Raw genomic sequence first — 22,823 nt, forward strand, 5'->3', positions numbered from 1 at the left:
GAGACTCTCGCTCTGTCACCCTGGCCAGAGTGCCGTGGAGTCAGCCTAGCTCACAGCAACCTCAAACTCCTGGGGCTCAAGCAATCCTTCTGCCTCAGCCTCCCGAGTAGCCGGGACTACAGGCATGTGCCACCATGCCCGGCTCATTTTTTTGTTCTATATACATTTTTAGAGGTCCATGTAACTTCTTTCTGTTTTTAGTAGAGACGGGGTCTCGCTCTTGCTCAGGCTGGTCTCGAACTCCTGGCCTCGAGCAATCCACCCGCCTTGGCCTCCCAGAGTGTTAGGATTACAGGCGTGAGCCACCGCGCCCGGCCTAGATGTTTTGATTCATAAAAGTTGATGAAAAATTTAGACACATACATAGGAAATCTAGATATCAATAATATCTAGAAAAGGAACACAAGCCCTAGGTCCTGACATTTAAATATTGAATCTGGCCTCAAATGAAAATGACACTGCCCCTTTTAATTTATAAACTGAATATCCTTATTATCCAAATACAAATGGATTGTCCTACACTACTGTCATTAACAATGCTAGGTAAAAAGTCTCTATGATTCAGCAAACAAATATGTACAATTTAGTAAGTAAAACAGACTAGTAATTACAAACTCACACAAACATCATGTCTCAACATGGCACTGAGCTGTCTACCCACCCACTTCTAGCCACTTGCTATAAATACAGGGGCACAGACAGGTAGAAATAATGAAAAAGTTTTCAAAAAATCCTTATTCTCAAACAATAAAATTCTTATTTCTGAAAATTTCAGACAATAAAATATATATTTAGGTTGAATATGCCAAAATTTTTCAGAAAAGCAGACAATATACATGAAATTTTTAACACAATAATTAAAAATATATTTTGTTTTGTGAATAAAAAGCAGTAAAGTTCATTAATGTAGCTCAGTATCAGAAAAATCTACAATTTTTTAAAATATTATATCTCTACTATACTCTTCATTGTGGATAAGAAAAATAAGTGTGAAAACATAATTCCCTTATTTTCTAAGAAAAACTTTTCTGTAAAAGGTTTTGTATAATATGTCCCTGTTCCAAGCAGCAATAGTGGATAAAATGGAAGGAAAGGGTGAGTCATTCAAACATGCTTCCCTCCTTCCCAGCCACCAGAAATTACGTTACCAAAAACAGTAGGTAAGATAACGTCTAAACACAATAGCTGTTCAACAGTACCAGGAAGCCCACAATACTGTAGAGAGTTCATATGTTTCAGAACTGAGTTTTTTGGCTATTAAAGAAAAATGCCATTATAATTTATAAATTCCATTACATTAATGTAATCAAAAGTAAAATTTACTTACTTTAGCAATCTGCAGCAATACAATGCAGTGTTTAATTGATTCTACCATGCTCTATAAAGACAAAACACTGATTTTAGGATTGCCTCCAATAAAATGGTCATATGATCATAGTTAAAGCTTAAAATATAATAAATCAGTTCAAATGTACAGGATTTAAGTCTATATTCCACAAGAAATACCCTCTCTGGATACCCAGCAAGTTCTGATATGTTGATGGTGTCAAATGAAGTTATTCATTAGCAATTCCATGATTGTTAAATAAAGCCAAAGATTGTTAATTTATACTGAATAATATCTAAATGATTTTTGTTTTTCTTTTTTTTTTCTTTTTCCTTTTTTTTTAAGGAGACAAGGTCTTGCTATGTTGCCGAGGCTGGAGTGCAGTGGCTATTCACAAGCACATCCATAGTAGTACACTACAGTCTGGGCTCAAGCAATCCTCCTGCCCCAGCCTCCCACCGGTAGCTGGAACTACCGGTGCACACCACCATGCACAGCTCTAAATGGTTTTCAACACTTCAAACAGAAAAAAATATGAGTCTAATTAACTTTCAAATTCTTAAATCAACAGCAGCAGCCCTAAGACATCTACTTAAGACTTTGATGGAAGTACGGAGAGTAAAGGATCCTGTCAAAATATTGGTACACCTGAAATACTATTTCATCTGGTTTTAAAATACTTTGATCAAGACACAAATCTCATTAGTAGCCCATTATAGAATGTCAGAAGGCCAGTACATCAGAAAACTTAAATCTCAATATATTTTAATAAGAAAGAATATACACTGTGCATGGATGGAACATTTTATCCCAGGATCTCAGACAAGACCAGAAACAGATAAAGTGGTACATGAAGTCAATTTCAATTAGAGGGATTATTCTGTAAGGTTAAACTCTTTTGGAAAATAACATAATTCTTAAACACCCCTATAAAAATTCATAAAACTAAAATCCCAATTGTTTTTATCAATAGTAGCAGCTTAAAATAGAAATAACATTTTAAAACACTTTCTAATGCAAATTCAGAGTTTATCAAACACATAACTTACATTTGTTGTCTCTTTGAGAGTTTCAATTTTCTGTGAAAAATATAAGTTTTAACAGAAATAATCAGAAGCGTAAAGAAGCATCATTGTTGTTTTTCACTGGTTATTTAAATAATTTTACCAAAATGTACTCATTCTAAGTGAGTACAAGCAAGTTGTGAAGGGAGCATGTTTTGTTGTATTTTGGTCTTTATCTAATACAAATATTTAAATAAAAATTCCAGACATTTTATGGGTTAAACCCTCTTAAACAAAATTCATGTGATTCAATTCAAGATTTTTAAAAATAATACAAAACATTCTTATTCCTTACCTGAAAACAAGTTTTACCTTTTCTACAGATTTCACTGTGATTTAAAAATGCTTATTTTCCTTTCCTAAGTTGTTTAAAAATGACATAGTATACAGAAAAGCAAAAAAAAAAAAAAAAAAACAAAGAATGCTATATCAGAAAATCTAGTCAAGGAAGGAAAAATGTTAATTAGAAAAAAGACAATATGCAAACTACAAAGCAGATGTCAGAAATCCAAAGAGAAAAAACAGTAGAACTATAATTAATGCAGCATTTGTTTTGTTTCCTCCTATGTGATTGCTTGTCTAAAAATTCTTGCCCTGGTTTATTAATATCTGAAGTGACCACATGTAATATATCAACATATGATAACGTGAAGAGGAAAGAATTTGCTCCTAGGAATGTGGTATTTACAAAAGGGGTATTGAAATTTTGTACATTATCCTTTTGTTTAATTATGAAGTCACCACAGAAATTCACCAGGAAAGTCCCCCTTAGGTCCATATTGATCAATAGGTCACTAATAACTATTACAATAGTCAAAACACTTAAATCCAAAAGGCTCTTGGATTTAAAAATTTTTAAATCAAAGTCATGGTTATAGGAGTTACCTTTCTCTGTTCATCATCTTTGCAGTTTTGAAGCTTGTCATCAAAAAGCTACCGGATTAAAAAAAAAAAATGGTTATAGCATCAAGACACTTTCCTACATTGTGTGCATTTACTAAACACACAAAAGCAAACTTTAGTTCTTAAACACATTTCCTCCAAGGATGATTTATATGTATATAGTTTTCAAAACAACATGTATTTTTTTTTTCAAGGCATCATACCAAGTCAAATTCTATTATATGAGTGACTTTAAACAATCATGATCAATCACTCTGGAAGAATTATAAGCAAAATAGGTAACTTTTAAGAAATTAAAATATCAATTCAAACTCAAAGATTTTTTCTGCTTTGTCTTCCAAGATTATCTATAGTCCTTTCCCCAGGACCTCTGCATTTAATTATTTTTAAAGTAGGAATTGAAGGAGTAATGATAAAGGAGGTAGAGAAATCACTTCCCCTATACTCCCCACACACACCAAGACATTAAAAAACAAGGCATTAGAAATCGAGCCAATAAAACTTACCAGTTTCATGGTAATCTTAAACGGAATATGAACTTTATCTTGCCTTATTTTCTTCTATTTATGTCTAGATATTTACCTTTTCCCTAATAACTAAAAGAGTACATTATACAAATATGCTATTTACCAATATAATTAGAGATAAATCTTTGAATAAGTCAGCTTTAAAAATTGCTGAAGAAGCACATGAGGACCATAAATTACATCAAGTAACTTTTTTTACTGAAAAATCAAGTAACATTTACTATGTTATAGCAACTTAATATATAAACTAATGCCATACCTTTAATTGTTCTATCAAGATTTGTAGGTAAGCATCAGCCTCTGTAAGTTTCTTATCAAAGTCTTGAACACTAGGAACAAATCCTGAATCCAAACCCTATAGAAAAAGAAAATTTGCAATTAAGTTTAGCAGAACCCAAGCAACATTTAATAGTACACAAAATATTTCATTCTTCATACATGAAGACATTTTAATTTTTTAAATAGAAATAGTACTTTTACACAAATAGATCTATTTACATTACCTAAATTCTGTAAGAATAGTGACGTATCAATCTCCCTCATCAACTTCAAGCATTATCCATTTTTATCACACATGCTACTGCTCAAATTAGGATTTATTCTCCTCTTTAGAATCACTTTTTTCTCCCCAAAACCCCATAATTGGCTGCCAATCACCACCATAGAAACAATCCCTTAACCTTCACTTCATATTGTTTAGTTCTCCCATTCCTTAACCTACCCCATCAACCCTGAAGTTTTCCTCCCTCCTCCCTTATTAAAGAAAAAAACAAAACAAAACTCCAAATTCTCACCTCTTCTAAAGAAGATTCCCCTCTCTAAGTAAAGTGACAACACTTCTCTCCTAATCAAGTTTTCTACTTAACTTTCACCTTTGGCATGAATACTACACTCTGGACTTGGTGTAAATGTTTATTTATTTAAAGAGCCCACTCATTTCTCAGTTAAGTCCAGTATTTGCATGTCCTACTTTTTGTACACTTAAAATTTTAAGATCTAAGAACACGGAATTCCTATGTTTTAATTTTACCTAAAAGAAACTTTTGAGTTCTTAATCATCTCTGACCCCAAAACACACCAGTCCTCAACTGGAGACAACAAGACTACCAACCAGCAGCATGCCACATTTATGTGTCGAGTCATCATACAGTTAAGCAGGAGAATAAGGGTCAGCAACCATTGTTGTCAGAATCCCAACCCAATCACAAAACTCTGTCCTAAATGAGTGAAATATACTGTTTCAACATATCCATCTCACACTTGACCTTCATTCGTCAGATCTTTCCTGCCTTTGGCCAAAGCATGCTGAACATTTTCAGATTCCCATTTTAGTAAATTGAAGCCAAAGTTCATTTTATATTACAGCAACACCTCATCTTTGCATATATAACACTTTACCATAATTAAAGCACTTTTTCAGCCATTGTCTCAAAACACCAAATTGAGAAGGTATGGTACTGTAGAAACAATGAGTTGGAAAACCTGGTTTCTTATTTCAGTCCAGCCACTAACAAGACACTGGGGCTCTCTAAACTTCTGTTTTCTTATCTGCCAAATACAAGCATCCTCCTACTACTATTATTGGTGCGGTAGCTACTTACTACTTCTACTAAAGACAACAATTAATAATGCTATCAATTTGTACCGCTATTACAATAGTACTAAAATAGTACTATTACAGTACTATTGTTGCTGTGCTCAAACTAAAATTCAAATTCTGAACCAAAACCTTAAAAACCTTAGTCTTATTAAGACCATGGGAAAAACAACTTGTAATTTATTTTATTTTTCAAATTCAGATGTAATAAATCCACTTTTGTTTTACATACATGTCAAGAAAATGCTTGATTTATTTTAAAAACCCTTCCCAATGAGAGATGTCATGTATAAAAACAAAGTTTAAGAAAGAAAAATTATAATAAACAATATACACAAAATCCAGATACACTTATAAAATGTGGTTAAACATTTATATTTATAAATGTAGTTTAAGTACATTTTAGTGTACTTAAATTGCGGTTAAACATCTCTTGAACACATTTTTAAAGATAACCCAAGAACTTCCTATTAGAGACATTTAATATGTAGTGTATGAGAATAAAAGTTGTAGAAAGGTAAGGATAAATACAACACGTTTCATAGCTACTATAGTACTACACTATGAAAGAAGGAAGCAATTTCTTTCCATGTTACTGTACTATAAAATAATTAGACTGGCTTAGTTTTGTTTTGTTTCACAGAGCAATGTAACTTAATTATCAATAATTTAACTATCAGATGCAGTTAAAATCAGCCAAATGCATTGTTTTTGCTAAATATTTAAGAAGTTCAGAGGCATATTCATAAATGAATACAAAGTGAAGCATCTAAGAGGACCTATGATCTTTAAGAATTTCCCCTCTTCTGAATCCATTTAAAACTACCATTGTAAAAATCTTACTAACATGTCCCTTTGAACAAATCACCATTAGATTAAAAATCTTCCAGTGAATAAAAATCAGATTTAAAGTACTGCTATCTCATCACCTAAACACCTGAATTAATTCTTCAAAAACAACCCTTTAATGTTGGTAGAACTATAAGAATCTCACCTTGGCTCTTTTCTCAGCAGTTTTCCACAACTTTTTTTTACCCTTAGAGTAAACTCCAAGTCAAAGATCTACTCACCCATCCATTTTTCTTTAGTTAACGTATAATGGGAGGTTTATAATGACAGTTATCAGCTTAAAATCCCAGAAGTGGCCTAACTGCCATTGCACAGTAGCCTATAAATTTTTGGTATACTTAAAAAGAAAATCTACATATACAGTTGGCCTATCTTCAATCAATAAAATAACATGTACAGATTTATAAGTAATACAAACAAGCAGTTAATAGTGATTAAACTGTTTTCCCAGATTAGTAGGAATAATGTACTGGAAGTACAAGTCTGATTATATATTGTGGCTTACAGTACCATCAAAGTCACCTAGTCCAAACTCCCACTCACAGAAGTTACTTTTATAACATCTTTGAAAGTCACCTAGTCTTTGCTAGGTATTTCATGAGATGAGAAACCCATCATCTCCAAATGTGGACTATTTCATAAAAATTATCTTAGAAGTATTAACTGTTCCTCTTTCCATTCAACATTTAAAACACTAAGGCACTACACTTAATCATATTAATCCTTCTTAATGGAGTTTTGTTTTTACACAAGACTAAGGGTGGTCTGTCTTCCTCTGAAAAGAACTGAGAACAGGGCAGACCCTTTAAGACAGAGTGTGACTTCATACTTCTTACAGTAGCTTTTGAAAACAAGTAGGTTGGGAGTTAAGCAGACATACGTTCTAATACTGTGTACTTGCCCTAATATTTATCACATTTTATCATAACTAAATATTTAACTGGGTGACTTCTCTGAATATGTATCTGCCCTCTGCCATGAGGGGTAGGACTGCACCATTAATTCATCATTATACCCTCCAGGGCCAGCTCAGTGTTGAATGAATGTGTGTGGCACTGGCTGTAGTGTCTGGCAACCACTGATGCCACCCTATCAGTCTTCCCCAGGACCTCTTCTCCTGAGATTTCTCTTACTTTTTTTGTTCTCTTTCCTCCTTCCTTTTCTCTGCTCCCTCACTCCTTTTCATCATGTCTGTCTTTCCTTCTCTTTTGTACTTGTCCTTCAGCAGTCACTAAAGTCTCTATGTTGCACTGTTGGCAATCAGGACCAAAGAGGTTGCTGCTCCCAAATTTACTATATTGGTGGTGCACCATAGTTCTGTAATTTGATGATTTCTGTATGAATTCACTTGAAGTTTAAATTTAACACAATTATAGAGAAACAAAGACAAAATGGTCTTTGATGTAACAAGAAATTAAATTAGAAGAATCTCAATAGAAATTAAACCTCAATCTAACATATTTCTAAATTTAGAAATCTATGTAAAGAAAAACCACTTATGTGGTAAATATGCTAAAAACAAAATAGTCTCTAGTTTTCAAAAATACTTTATTAATTAAAAAAAAAGCTAATGTAGATACATAAAGTCAAGAGTAACACATCATTCTATATTATCCAGGATCTATGTATCCAGTTTAATATATAAAGAGAGAGAAAGAAAAATATATACATCAGGGCCAATTTTTAAAAAATTTCTGAAATAATACCTAGACTGGTAGAAGAATATCAAACTGCCTCAAAACAGTCTATCAGTACTTCCTAGTATCTTTCCAATACTTATGTTGAATAGCACAATTTTTCTCAGAAGGCACTTAAAAGCTAGCAAAAATCAACAAAATTAAATCAATCCTTATTAATGATTTTAGGTGGGGCATTAAACACTATACACATAGCCGAATGTTTCACCCCAATAAAAAAGAAGAGCAGTGGCAAGGGAAATCCTTAGATCTGTGTGAAGTACATATGAATTATAGCTGCTCTGGAGAGATACTTCCTTAGTATAACAGTACAGGAGGCAATTTTTGAGGCAGAGTAAGAGCTTTTAAAGTAATTCCTGCTAACAGAGGAAGAGTAATGAATAGCAGAGATAAAGGTGGTTAAAAGTCGTTTAAGATCAGAATCAGGAAATTAAGAAATTTATGGGTGACTTAGGAATCAAGAATAAGGTAGAACAAGAAAGCTGCGTAATAACACTGAAAACGAAATTCACAAATGAGTAATTATTTTCATATCAAATTATATTTCACAGTGAAAACTTAAAGGGCTAAGTGCCCTATATGCAGTACTTTCTCTTATACAGGACAAAAATATTAATAGTATGTAATAAAAATGTTACAAAAAGAGAAAAAGAAAAATAGAAATAAATTATTTCATGTAAGTCTCATAGAAAAATTCAAAATAACAAGAAAACAGACTAAGTTACCAGTAATAGAACTGTAAAAGAGAATAACAGCTTAAAAATTTAACAAAGGAAAAACAAAAGAAAACAAGCTTCCTAATTAAAAATAAATGGCATGAATCTGGACAAAAGTAGACAATTTTTAAAAATTAGCAAAACAGACACCCTTAATTAAAGTCATGAAAACTTTGCAAGAATGTCATTTTGATTAAAATATGAGAGTACTGGAAAGTTTATGTTCACAACTAGCAATTGGAGATGACATGCATCACAGATAAGCTTTCATCCAATGAAAGAAGTATAGGGCATACTTACAATTGAATCACTTACAATTATTTTTGAAAATTCAAGAACTGGAGAGATACCAGAAGACTGGAAAAAAGCAAGTGTGGTACTGATCTTCCATAAAGGTAAGGAAAAGAGAGAATAGAAAGTTACCATGCTGTGAGTCTGACATCAATAATCAAGTAAAGGAATAATATGAGAAAAATCTGTAACTACACAGAGGAAAAGCAGGTACATAAGCAGCAACTGGTAAATTAAAAAAAAGAAACACATTAAGCCAAACTTAATGGCTTTTCTGTTCCTTAGAAATTTAAGTTAGCAAATTCAGTTTTTAGGGAAATGACATTTTGTCTCCCTACCAAATGACTTAAAAGTTGTTTTAATGATGAAAAAAGTATACTAAAGAAACCAGAAATAGTAATAAAACCATGATTTTGTGTGAGGCATACTAATCTGATTTCCTTGGATTATTGAAAATTTGGAGACATCTATAATCCCTATTGTCCCTGTAGTTTATCTACTTCTACTAAAGGAAGAATGGGATTTAGAAATACAGAATCCTATGGTTAATCATTTCTACCTTTTTAAAATCCTAAACAATATTCAACTATCAGTACATTTGGAGTGAAGATTATCCATTCAAAACCATGCATAAAATTGAGCCTAGTATTAAACTTTTTCCTCCACTGTACCTTTGGGAAGGTATTTTCCATTTAAATCAATGTCCTTATAATCTAAGGCTTCAAATTAGGTTCTCTATTATCAACATGGTAGTAATAGCTATGTTACCAACTGCTAGGTACCCCATGAATGCCCTATAAAGGTAAGGTCTTTCTTCATAGCCCTAAGTGAGCATTTCTAATACCATAGATTCACCATGGATGCATAATAACAATTAAATTTTTTCAGAGTATTAGGTACTCCGCTAGACACACTGCAAGCTTTCTCACTTCATCCTCACAACACAGCAAGATAGACAGATATTAAACCTATTTTACAAGTGCTTACCCAAATAATCCAGCTGAAATTTTTTTAAAGTTGGGATTCCAACCTAGTCCCCTCTGACTTCAATACGTTACACTTTTCTATTAAATCACAATGACATTTGAAAAGAGTTCACGACATAAGGTCACTAAAATGTAATCTAACAATTGCCTGAGGGAGCTTGATGTGGTGAAAATGAGCGCAAGCTTTAAGAACTGACCTAGTTTTTAAATCCTGAATCTGTAAATTCCTAACAAATTATCTGTGTGATCTAGTCAAGTTACATCCTCCACCTCCATTTTCTCATCAATATGGGTATAATAATAAACTGCTCAAGGTTACTGGATAGATGAAATGAAATAGTATCTGTAAAGTAACAAAGTGGTAGGTACTCTACTTCCCCTTTATAATTTGGAGACTCAGATAACCAGGATTCCTCACCATATCCCCAGGCCCTACATAGTGCCTAAAATATGGAAGGCACTCAATGAGTATTTGATGGATAAAAACAGAAAGAATGAATAACTAGATAACTCTATAAACCACATCCAATTTTCATAGAGATGTACAAGCAAGTAAAGGATATAAGTTAAAGTGTATTTAACATCCCTTTAAAAAAGAAAAACAGTTTATGAACTCTGAAGAAGATAATAAGGAATGGTAATAAAAGTATGAGCAAAAGACAAAAAACAAGTGCTAAAACAGCATGGAAAAGAGATCAGAAAAAAATCCAATGTGAGATATTCAGAAAAGTATTGGGTATTATGCCTAACCACAAGAGGTAAACTGTACCTAATTACAATATTGCCTTTATAACAAAGAGTAAAACAATATAAAGAAAGCCATTTCTTCCATAAAAGAATCAATTTTTGAACATACATTAGTTATTTGAAAAGCCAGACTTGCTTTTATCTTTAAATTTACAAAGAAAATATTTAGGCATAGTGTCAAGTTTCTGTTAAAAAAAAAAAAGCCAGCACAAAATAAATCTGCATTGCTCACATATTGTTGTGACAGAAATGAGCGGCTTTGCCAAACAGGAATCAGATACAGACACAAGTGCTAAAATTCATGAACTCCGATCATAACTCTTAGCACAACTCCTTACTCTTCATGATGTCTTCATCTAATACTGATACACCCTTTGACTTACAGAACAAAACACTGATTCCATAAAGTGATTTGGTTACTCGAACACCACTAAAGGTTTGGGATTTGTACCGTTTTCCTCTACTTAAATCACTGATAGTTTCTCTTTCCAAAATATACCCCCAATTCATTCAACAAGCCATATACAAAGTTACTTAACAAAACTAACCAAAACAAATAAAAACCTGAAGTCTGTAAATAGGATGACCATATATCTTTGTTTGCCTGGGATAGTCTGTTTACGCCTGTCATCTTTGCAAAATTATTAGCAGCCTCCTTCACTCTCAAGTGTCCCAGTTTAGACAACAAATTACATGGTCACTCTATAAAGGATGTAGCTAGCATCTTTAAGATATAGATGTCACAAAAGGCATATATAAGATTGCATCAGAGGATTCAGAATGCAGCAAATTACCCCTTAAAAAAAAAAAACAGAACATCTAAAATGAAACATGAGTGTACAGGCTCTGAAAGCAGAACGCAAACTACAGAAATAAAAGACACCAGAATTCAAATCAATTAATATTAACTGAGTGCTTACCTTGTGCTAGACGGAGACATGAATAATACTTAAGTTGCATTTTTTAAAAGTTATTTTATTTACATACTCCAAGTTTCATTTTTAAAAGGTTATTTACACACACACACACACACACACATATCCCCAAAATAAAACACATGAAACAAAACATGTGAAACAGTTACTCCCTTGGGAGCAGACTGAGGAAAGGTGGCATTTGAGACAGAGACTTCCTTAGTTTTTACTGTATACATTCATGTTGTTTGGGGTTTTTGTTCATTTGTTTGTTTTTTAAGACAGAGTCTTACTCTGTCACCCTACTAGAGTGCAGTGGTGTCATCATCATAGCTCACTGCAACCTCAAACTCCTGGGCTCAAGCAATCCCCCTGCCTCACCCTCTTAAGTAGCTGACACTACAGGCACACACCACTGTACCCAGCTAATTTTTCTATTTGTTGTAGAGATGGGGCTCTCGCTCTTGCTCAGGCTGGACTTGAACTCCTGACCTTAAGTGATCCTCCCGCCTCAGCCTCCCAAAGTGCTAGAATTCAGGCATGAGCCACTAGGTCTGGCCTGGAAAGTCTATTTTTAAGAATCCACCAAAAATGAAATTTTAGATAAGTGTCCTGGAAATTGGCTTTACATATAACTAGGAGAAATTCATATTAAATACATGAACCCTTAAACCAAGTATTTTAGTAGTAACTTCAAGTTTTGAAATAACTGCAGAATTCTCATAGCATAATACTTGCTGAAAATTTGATTATGAAAAGTTTTCAAAAACAAAACCTGATAATATTCACCTAACAAGACTGGATCTCTCTGTATAGCGAAATATAACAAATTAACACTCAAGGGCAACTAAATGATAAACTAGTCAGACTAACAGGCAATCAGTACCAAAATACTTATATTTCACACAAACCAAACCAAATAAGACAAAAACAACAGCCTTGAATGGAAAAGAACAGATGCTACAATCGGCTTGGCATTTATCCCTTATAAATTATATATGCCACAGCTGTCTTCGTATATCTGATTTTAGCTGCCAGTGAATGTCAAACAATTTGAAGAAAACATAGGTTCACTTTTCTCTGAAGTTTTTAAAAAAGTGTATACAAAAATTCCTCTGATTTAGTTTAACCGTTGTTAGAAATCTATCAAGATAATATAATATAATAAGGTGAATGTCAAACAATTTGAAGAAAACATAGGTTCACTTTTCTCTGAAGTTTTTAAAAAAGTGTATACAAAATTCCTCTGATTTAGTTTAATTATTGTTAGAAATCTATCAAGATAATATAATAGAATAAGGACTAAAATACAAGCCCATGAGGATAGGACTTTGTTTTGCTCTCTACTATATCCCCCAGGGTAGCAAGTGTTTGTAGCAGGTTTGTAGCAAGTGCTCAACAAAAATTTTGTAGATAAATTAAGGAATTCTGCAATGTGCCTACCTGTTAGCATTTAAACACTAAGTAATCAAAGAATTAGAAGTTTTTGTAGATTATAAATCAGAATATCATAAAAACATCATAAATAAGTCATTTAGTTATAATAAACGAGTTATTACGTTAGTTGGTTGCTGTATTTTTCTACAGCTAAAGGTTTTTAAGAAAAAAATGATAAATAAGAAAAAAAGACATTGAAATAAATGGTAGCACAAACATCAGGCAATGACAATCATCTCATCCCTCAAGAAACTCTTTAAAGACAAATCTTATGGCACATTTTTACATATATTACCCTAGGCCTTAGAATTCAGTGTTAAACAATAAAAAATATTTACTGAGCATCTCTTATGACTATGGCACTGTGCTGGATGCTTTGGGGATGTCACGATGAAGCAGATACAGCCCTGAAAGAATTTCAATCTAATAGAGGAAATAAACATCCGTCTACAAATAACTGATTGCAGCAAGGCAAAATGTTATTAGAAAAACACCAAGAGAGTCAAAGGAGAAAGATTTCACAGAAGTATCTGAGAGTGCAGGATTTGGACAGAGATGGAGAGGAGTAAAGTATTACAGCAGTGAGCACTGGCAGGAAAAAGCATGACCAGATGAGATGTCTGAACTTTTCCTTAATGAAGTGACTATATTAACAATAGAAGTGAGGGGGTTAAGGAAATTTACAAGGAATGCTGAGGTACCCAGGAATTACGAACTGCAGGATGCCTTTACCACCCCTGTCCTAGGAAGGAAACCGTTACCATGGGTCCATCAGAAGAGGAGCAGACACAATGGCTATAGGACAGTCACTGCTAGAGCTGCATCAAAGTAGGAAAGGAGCAGGAGAATTTATGCTTTTTTTCCCTTCCATCTTCTCTCACTGCTTCCCATTGGCTAAACCCATCCAGAAGCCAAGGGATAAAGGATCCCAAATGCTGGAGGCTGTAAAGGTCAGCCTCCTGGAGCACAGAGCAGAGAAGGGCAGAGAATGAATCTGCAAGAAAATGGAGAATAACCAGAAAAGGAATATTCCCAGGCTGAAGGGCTGGTGTAAGCACAGAGGCTGGAAAGCACCAGGAGGCCAGATGAGGAATGATAATCTCTTAGAGAAATATGTAAGATGTTATTTTTCAGATCTGGATTCTGAATCTGAACCAAACCAAAATCAGTGGCTGAACTGAAAAAAGTACTGGGGTTTGAGGAACAAAGGGAGCAAGGGATGGAGATTCGCCAGAGCAGCACCCTGATTCTCTCTGGAGATACTAAAAGAGCAAGAGTCATCTAGGCTCTAGTCCTAGTCATTCTAGTCTCCAACTGTGTGGCCTTGGGCAAGTCACTTGGCTTATCTGAGACTGTTTCCTCCACCATAAAAAAAAGGTAGAGACTGAATTAGAACTTTAAGATTCCTTCCAGTTCCAAGATTCTGTGAAGCCAGGATGTTTACCTCCCAGTAAATAACCAGGTTCACCAGGAGGGTAAATACCTCACCACATTGAAAAAACCTAGTGTCTACTTAGTCTAGCCATCTTTTGAAAAATTAATTTCATTTAAAGATAATAAGAACGTATAGGTTCCAACTGCAGCCAAGTCCTCTATGGTATGAAAAAGTGTTAAAATACAAGCAAACTCCATCATTTAGTGTAACCTTGAAACTTAGTGAGAAAGACGGCAACCAAATTTAAAAACATGCTCTGGAATGCAGAGAATGCAAAGAAACAATGGAGTAAGCAGAATAACTTGGTTGAAGTGGCACATTTTGGAAGAAACACAATGAGCTGCTTAGTCACTATAGTAAAGAAGCCAAGTTCTTAAAGGTGTCTCCAGAAATAAATGAACTCCAGTGTGAGAAGTACAGTTCTCTCTCACACACACACATACACACACACACCAATCATAACCATTTGTTTATGACACAAATATTTATTGAATACATATTATGGCCAGGTACTATCATCATCTTTAAAGGATGTCTTTAAGGTCAACAGAGGTAACAGCAAACATAATTATTACCTAATCTTCTGGAATGAACTCAAATTTCACCCCTTCAAAGCAGTCTCCCTGACTTATTCTAGCCAACATGCTTTTTCCTATGATACTAACAGTACCCCAGAACCAGTCTGTGCTAGTACTGCTATTAGTATTATTTCAGCTACCTTAAAGCTCATCCAGATGGGTGGGGGGCAGTGTGGGGAACAGTACCTCAGAATCTGCCTACCATTTATAACATCATTTCTAGACATTTTTTCCAATCCTGTCTCACATCTGGTAGCAACCAGGGAGCTTGGTGACTTAGGGAACACTTTTAACTCACAGGAAAAAAACCGAACAGTACAACTGAGGCAAAGGTTTATATACTCAGGATATTATTATGTCACATATTTTGATAACTTAACAAGCATCAACTATGTGTCAAGCACTAGACTAGGGACAAAGGCCCGGGGGGAACAAAGATGAGTAAGAATTCCTGATCTCTACGAAATTAGACTCTAATGTAAGAATCAGACATGAGAACAACAATTTTACAATACAACTTAGTGAAGGCTGCAATACAGAGATAAGAACAAAGTGCTATAGAAGAAGCACACACGGGACAAGAGTAAGTAACTGGCTCTGCCCAAAGGAAGGCATCATAGAAAGTTAACACGGGCGCTGTATGTTGAGGAAGAATTCGAGGTTTATCACTTGAGATACAGGGGGGTAATCTAAGCAAGAGGGAAAGGTTGTGCAAAGACAAAGAACTACGAGAGGACATGGCATGTTCTAAATGAGAAACAGTTCACAGCGGATGCCTCTCAGGTAAAGCACCTGGAGCTGAGTCCAGACTCAAGAGAGATAAATTAGGACCAGATTGTGAAGGGCCTTAAAGGACATGCCAGGAAGGCAGACTTTGCCAAGGGGGAGTCGAAACACATTTTTAATTACGGGACTAACTCAGTCAGATTTGGTTTTGGATTAAAAGGATGGGTAGGGGAGTCCATTGACAGACTAGTCAGAAGGTTTTTTCAAAAGTCTAGGTGAGAGATGATGGGGACCTGAATTAAAAAGCATTACCATCTAGAAAAAAGTGCCAAATCCAAGAGATTATTACTAAGACAAAATAACAGAACTTGATGACTGAACATGGAAAATAAGAAAGATGGAAAATAGCTTTAAATGACTAACCGCCTATGTGTGGCAGAACTTCAATTTGTTAAAATATTTAGGGAGGGATACTTTGCTTAATTATACTTTCAGTCTGAGAACTATTTTTTCAAGCATAATAATCTTTGCTTAACCCTTTATTGAAAATCTTCCTAAGTATTAATATAATTTTCTAAGTACATTAATCATAAAAACTATCCCTTTTTCTATATAAGAATCACTGTAAACATCAGTTATCACCCTACAGTATAAAATTTGGATACTGATAAAACACAACATATTCCAGGGGACATCCTAGAATTTGCTTTTTAGAATAACAGTCTGATTATCAGACTGGTTTGTCTTCATCCTCTTTCCCAATCAACAGAGTGTAAGCCACGTAACTACAAGATTTTCCAACCAGCAGAACAGGGAGATATTATAATGTTCTTTCCTGGCTAAACCAAACTTAAATTGAACTAAATTCCCTGATAATCTTCTTATCAACTGGGGATGAACTGGGGATGACTGAGTATACTAAACACAATATTTTCACATTAAAAAAAAAATTATACCACCCAGAATTTTAGAAATACCAAAATGAATGCAACCAATAGGTAGTCTTTGCAGCCTACTATTTATTGAAGGGTGCTTCCAAGCACAATGTCATCTCTGTCAAAACCAGACTCAGGACACCTTGGAAACAGATGTAACTTGTCTATTATCTTCCTTGTTTCTCATTTAAACTCCCAAGACTAAAAATCTGATTTTTAGTGATGTATACCTTCCCTGGGCTAGGAAAGGTAATATAATATTTTTATTTAAATTGTTTCTTGCTGAGCTGCACAGAAAGAGGAAGTAAGAAACTATTTTCTTAAGTAAAGGAGAGATGTTAACACTATTCATTTAAAGGCTTTACCACCTACTCAGTTCAAGAGAGGCAATGTTCTGAGAGATTATTCACAGATAATTGCGTGACAATTTGCAGTTTTTAAGTTCACTGAAAAAGCTCTTAAAACTACAACAACCTGTTCTCAGATCCCTCCCAGCTTCTCCATTGAGAAACTGTTAAATAACTACTTGATTTCTTTTTAACTTCCTGAATACAGCTGTAAGTAAACTGTTTAATCAACAAGCAAATCCACGTTACTTCAGATTAGCAAAAGTTGTTTTCTTATTCAGTAAGTCTTTCCATCTTTCATAACAAAAATACTTGTAATACAATATGAATGCCAGCAAAAAAATGCATGATTCAAATATGCTTCCCAGTCTATTAATTATACTCAATTTTCCATAAGCTGGGCTGAGAACCCCCATAAAACTATACCAAAGTTTTCAATATTTTTGCAAGCTACCCAAAAAGCATAAAACCACCTCCTTCCCTACTCACTAACAACAGCATTCGTAATTATTATACACAAAAATACAGAATCAGGCCAGAAGAACACAGTACCAAAAATAAAACACACGAAAAAACACTTGGCCTGCAACTGGAGACTACTGATGGGCAACAGGTCAAAACGAAGCTTTCACATTAAGAGAAAGCTTCACTTTTGTATTTAAAATCACATTCTGAGACATTTTTCAAATAGAAAACAGAGTTCCACAAAAACGAATTGGAAAAAAAAAAAAAGATTCCCTCCAAAGTCTGATTCGGTGGCAAATGACCTCTCGGTGGAACGAGGCCCACAGGCTCAGCCTCCAACCCATCTCGGCTGAGGAAGTGAGGAGCGCTGCCCGGGAAGAGGGGCCCAGGCAGCCACGTCGTCCCACTCACCCCAGGGGGCGGCGGGAAGGAGGCAGAGGGAGCGCAACATTTGCACACACGGCCTGGCTCTGGGCCGGCAGCAGGGACCCCGGAGACTCAGGGGTGGGGGCCAGCCCCTCTCCCAGACCCTCGGGGTCTACTCACTCTGCAAGTGGCCAGCAAGAAAGCCATTCGCCAAGGCCCCCTGCCCTCTGTGCCTCCGGGGAAGGGGGCTGGGGGCTGCTTCCGAGCGCCCCTTTTCTTCCCCCCTCGATCAGATCCCTGGGCTGCAGCGCAGACAGCCCAGACAGAGGCTCAGCCCGTCCCCTGGGACACCCCCTTCACCCCCTCCCACCCCTGCCCTGTCCCCGCCCCTGCCGGGGGACCGCCCCGATTGGCTGGCCCTGCCGGCTCCCGGCAAAGAGACCCCTGGCGATTGGCCATGGGTCACCTGCTGTCGGGAGGTGAGCGGCTGACGATTGGCGGTTGGACCAGTTTTGGGGTGGAGAGGCAAGCGGGAGCCAGCACCAGCGGGAGGGGCGGGCAGCTGCGGGCCTGCATCCGGAGGGCCGGCCTCTGCCTAGCCCCCGCCTAGCCCCGACCACTTCCTTGCGGGGGCCACGGCTCACCTTGAGGGGCGCCTCGGGACACGCGGAGGCCTCCGTCGCGCCAGCACCACCCCCGGGAAAGGGAGCTTGTCACCTCTGGGATTGCCGTTGGGTGGCGACTGGAGAAGAACCCGGTCACGGCCGTAAACGTGCTTCACCTACACCCACGGGCTTCCAGCTTGCCACCGCCAGATTTGGCAGCTGTGGAGCCTGGGCCCAGAAGTTTCATCTTGATAACTAATTTTGCTTACTTCTGGAAAGTTGTTTGAGTCGCGTGGCGGGTAGGAGGGAAGAGGCGGGAGTGAGGGGAGGAGGAGATACTATATCAATAAACAAAAAAGCATGGGTGCCTATGTTTTACTTTATGAATACGGTGAGATATCGTGGGCCTGCTGTTGTGCCACAGCTCCATAAGGAGTGTAGGTGGCTTGTGAAGGTTATTCAGGAATTCAAATGTTGTAAACTTCAAATTATATTCAAAAGTTTGGACTTAGAGGACCTCAACAGAGAATCGCCCAAATTGCAGCAAATCACAGACACAGATGATTAACTAACTTACTGACCTGAAGGTCAGTCTCCTTTTTTGCTCTTGCTATTTTCTCTTAGAGTTATTTATATACCTATCCCTCTGCCTTCCAGGACTCACTAAACTCCTAGAATTCCAATTACTTTTTGTATTTTTATACCTCTACTGGTACACCCTACAACACCTAGCATAGCACACACTGCACATAGAGCTCAATGCTTGCTGAATAAGTAAGCTAAACTGCTGGACTCAGTGTTACAGATGCCTTCAATTTGTTTTATGAAAATTGTTTCAAAATGCCCAATACCAAATGCACTCTCTTCTTCCCCCTGCCAGCTTTTTCAAAGCTGGGTCCTCTCCCAGGGTTCCCTATTTCAGTAAATGAAGCCACTACCATCCACCCTGATATGCAAACCATAAACCTAGCAGTCCTCCTACACACCTCCCCCACTCCACATTCAATCCATCACCAAGTTCTGTCATTCTTACCTCCTAAAATACACTCTGAATTCTGTCCATCTCCATCACTACCACTCTATTACAGGTCCTGGTCCCTTGGAATAAACTTCCTACATAAGTCTTCCTGAGTCTACCCTAGCTCTTCCAATTCATTCTCAACACCCTTCACCCCCCACCACCCCTGCCCCATGGCCAATTAAAGAACCTCAACTGCTTTCCATTGTGCTTAGGATACAACTCAATATTTAACAATGGTCTAAAAGGTTTAGTTCTACATACCCCTTAGCTCCATCTTTTACCTTACACTCCCTATTTGCTGCTTCCTACAAAATTGCCTTTTTCAAGCTCATTTAATTTACCAAGGACTTTCCAACCTCTGTCTTTTAGTCCCCTTAACACGAATAGCCATGCTTCACATAATTTACTTGTACTAATCATCATTTCCTCCCAGCCAATGTCAATTCTTACTACTATATGTTGTCACAGTATATGTAGCTCCCCTTTGTGGAGCTTACCACAGCTATACTTTTACATTTATTGAGTTATTCTTTTTTTTTTTTCCTTTAAAGAGATGGGAGTTTTCACTATGTTGTCCAGGCTGAACTCCTCGAACTCCTGGACTCGAGCAATCCTCCCACTTCAGTCTCCTGAATAGCTGGGACTATATGCATGTACAACCTTGTCCAGCTTGAGTTATTCTTTTTAACCAACTTTATTGAACCATAATTTACATATAAAATGCATCCATTTTAAATGTACAATATGCTTTGACAAATGTATGTACACATGTAACTACCACAATTAAGAAATAGAGGATTTCTATTACCCCAGAACTTCCTTCATGCCCTTCTGTAGTCAGTCCCACCAACCAGTGCCCTGCTTTCTGTCTACTGTGTTCTTCTTTGATTAACATTAATCTTCACCATTAGACTGTAAGCTTAATGAAGTGGGGATCTATTCTGTTCAGCACTATATCATCAGTATTTAGCAGAATGCCTGAAATATATTAAGTGATCAATAATGGATTTCCTATGGTATAAGATTCTGAAAACAAATACCAATTCTCTAATAAATATCAAGAAACTATAAACAGTGATGGAGAAAAAATACATGAATGCTGTCAGATGGACGCAGTCAACATCTAACCTTCACTAATACCCTTTAAAATTTTCCTTTAATATCTGCTTTTCTAACAATTAATGTTATGCCTGGATAGCCCTAGAGACTTAATTCCATATTAGCTGATCAAATGGTTATTTAAGCCAGGAAAAAAAAAGCCTACATCTCTAATTCTATCTGTGTACTCTACTGTTTGACCTTGTAAGAAACATAATATTTATACAATTCCTGCTTACCAGTTATTTCATGTGTTATATCTAATCTTCGTAATTAGACAGAAAGACCCATAAGGTCAAGGATATCGTACTTAGTGCCTAGCAAAGTGTCAGACATTTTTTAAAAAGTGCCCTTCCAATCTCCCATCACCATCATCAGAGGTCAGTAGTTTCAAATTCTAATGCATTGTCACTCGACAGTATAGTATAAATACTTAAGTCTTAAGTGAAAATTTAGTGAACTCAATTATCATTAGTTTTTTTATTGATAGACAAGTATTGAAATTAAGGATAAAAGTAGTAGGGAATATGATCTATGATAGATTCCTAACAATAATATTGAGTTTTCCTTAGCTGTGTATTAAAAAACTGTTACAGTTACATATTTAAAGAGGTCCCAGCTCGTCCAACATCTGCATTGTCACACTTTAATACTAGAGATAGCTATCTTTTGTAGACATATAGCTCTTATCTTCCTAATCCTCATATAAAGTTAGTGTGCATAAAAGATGGAGCACTGGACATGAAAAGCAATTACACAAAGAAAGCAACATAACCCATATTGTGCCAAGAAGCTAAAACAAATTTGACAACTCAAATATTGTTAAAGAAATCTACAAGTTGTTTCAAAAGAAAGTTAAATGACCAATGCCTAAAACTCATACGACAAGTGATTTCCATCAGAAGGGTCTTCAATACTTATATTTCAACTACATACTTAAGGCTTTAAGTGATTTAAGTTAAATTACTACTTTTTGTGGTGGGTATTTAGGATAAAGGAAGAATAGGATATGATAATTAAGAAGTATAAAAAATGATAAAAAATCAAAACCCTGAGTTTTTTGAGGGCAATTGTTAAGATGGCAAGAAGTCTGTTAAGAAAAAAATAGGCCATATCTATTACCTATTAAGATGAAAAGAAAATTTTAACTATACAAAGTTCATGTACTACTTTCAAAAATATTACTGCTGCTAGAAATTATAATAGTCCAATAATGTTTACCTAGAAATCACATTTTGCTCTAATGTAACCTCAGAAATCAATGATAAATACTTTCAAATTGCTGTTGTCGGGCAGCACCAGAAAGAAAAATTTGCAAAAACATAAAAAATCAAATCAGGTGATACTTTAGGTTTCTAGTGTGGCATATAAGCAGCTTAGAAGTCACCATTCTGTCCTAACAACAAGCAACATGTTGAACAAATTTAAAAATCTACAACTCTTCTTAGATCTGTAAGAGAAGTGAGGTCACAGGGCAAACTGCTGCCCCCAAAATTAGGAGACAAACAGGCAAATACAGAGAATCACAACTTACCTGAGCAAAAAACTCACAAGCAGCAACCTCCATGGGAACCAGCACCCAGGTAAGGATACCTGATCTGTAATTGAAAAATTGCTGGAGGCTCAGTGTGGACAAATCTGAGAGATATAAACTCCAGGGACACCCAATCATGTGGGAGTGGGGGGAAACCACACTTTTGTTTTACCTCCAGGAACTGTACATGGTCATCACAGTGAATATTGGGGAAAAAAATCTCATGCTTCCCCTCTAGCCTTCCATGTGGGAGAAGGTAAATACCCAACTCTCAGCCATTTTTAGCCATCCTGTCCCACCTATGGGGTGGGCAAGGGTGAGGGCAGTGAAAGATTTGAGAAACACATATGAAGTTTACAAAGTTCACTAAAAGACTGAGACCTAACCATAGGGCTACAGAATATTCCCGGTCCAACCACACCTTACCACGATACTAAAGGACAATTTACAGCAGTTTCTTTAACCCAATACATCACGTCTAGTTATCAAGAAAAAAAAAAAAATCACAAGACATGGGAAACAGGAAAAAGCACAGCTTGAAGAGACACAGAAAGCATCAAAAATAACAGGGATACTGAAATCATCAAACCAGGAACTTAAAACTTTAACTATGATTACTATCCTAAAGGTCCTAATGGACGAAGTAGAAAACATGCAA

The 22,823-nt window shown here is 36.0% G+C and overlaps 1 protein-coding gene across 5 annotated transcripts in view; it reads right to left on the reverse strand.

The window, feature by feature from the left end:
• OSBPL9 (oxysterol binding protein like 9) overlaps positions 1-22,823 on the reverse strand; it is a 161,409-nt gene that overhangs the window by 35,806 nt on the left and 102,780 nt on the right. For 3 of the 5 annotated variants that reach the window (XM_045548041.1, XM_045548042.1, XM_045548045.1), the window contains 4 exons: positions 4,081-4,176; positions 3,277-3,324; positions 2,377-2,406; positions 1,328-1,378 (listed from right to left, as the gene is read on the reverse strand). In XM_045548041.1, coding sequence (XP_045403997.1) covers positions 1,328-1,378; positions 2,377-2,406; positions 3,277-3,324; positions 4,081-4,176 — 225 coding nt within the window. Of the gene's footprint in view, positions 1-1,327; positions 1,379-2,376; positions 2,407-3,276; positions 3,325-4,080; positions 4,177-18,087; positions 18,273-22,823 lie in introns of those variants that run through there. The other 2 variants (XM_045548044.1, XM_045548043.1) reach the window with 2 other exon arrangements.

Source organism: Lemur catta, chromosome 3, assembly GCF_020740605.2.
Source record: "Lemur catta isolate mLemCat1 chromosome 3, mLemCat1.pri, whole genome shotgun sequence".
In the NCBI taxonomy this organism is placed as follows: domain Eukaryota; kingdom Metazoa; phylum Chordata; class Mammalia; order Primates; family Lemuridae; genus Lemur; species Lemur catta.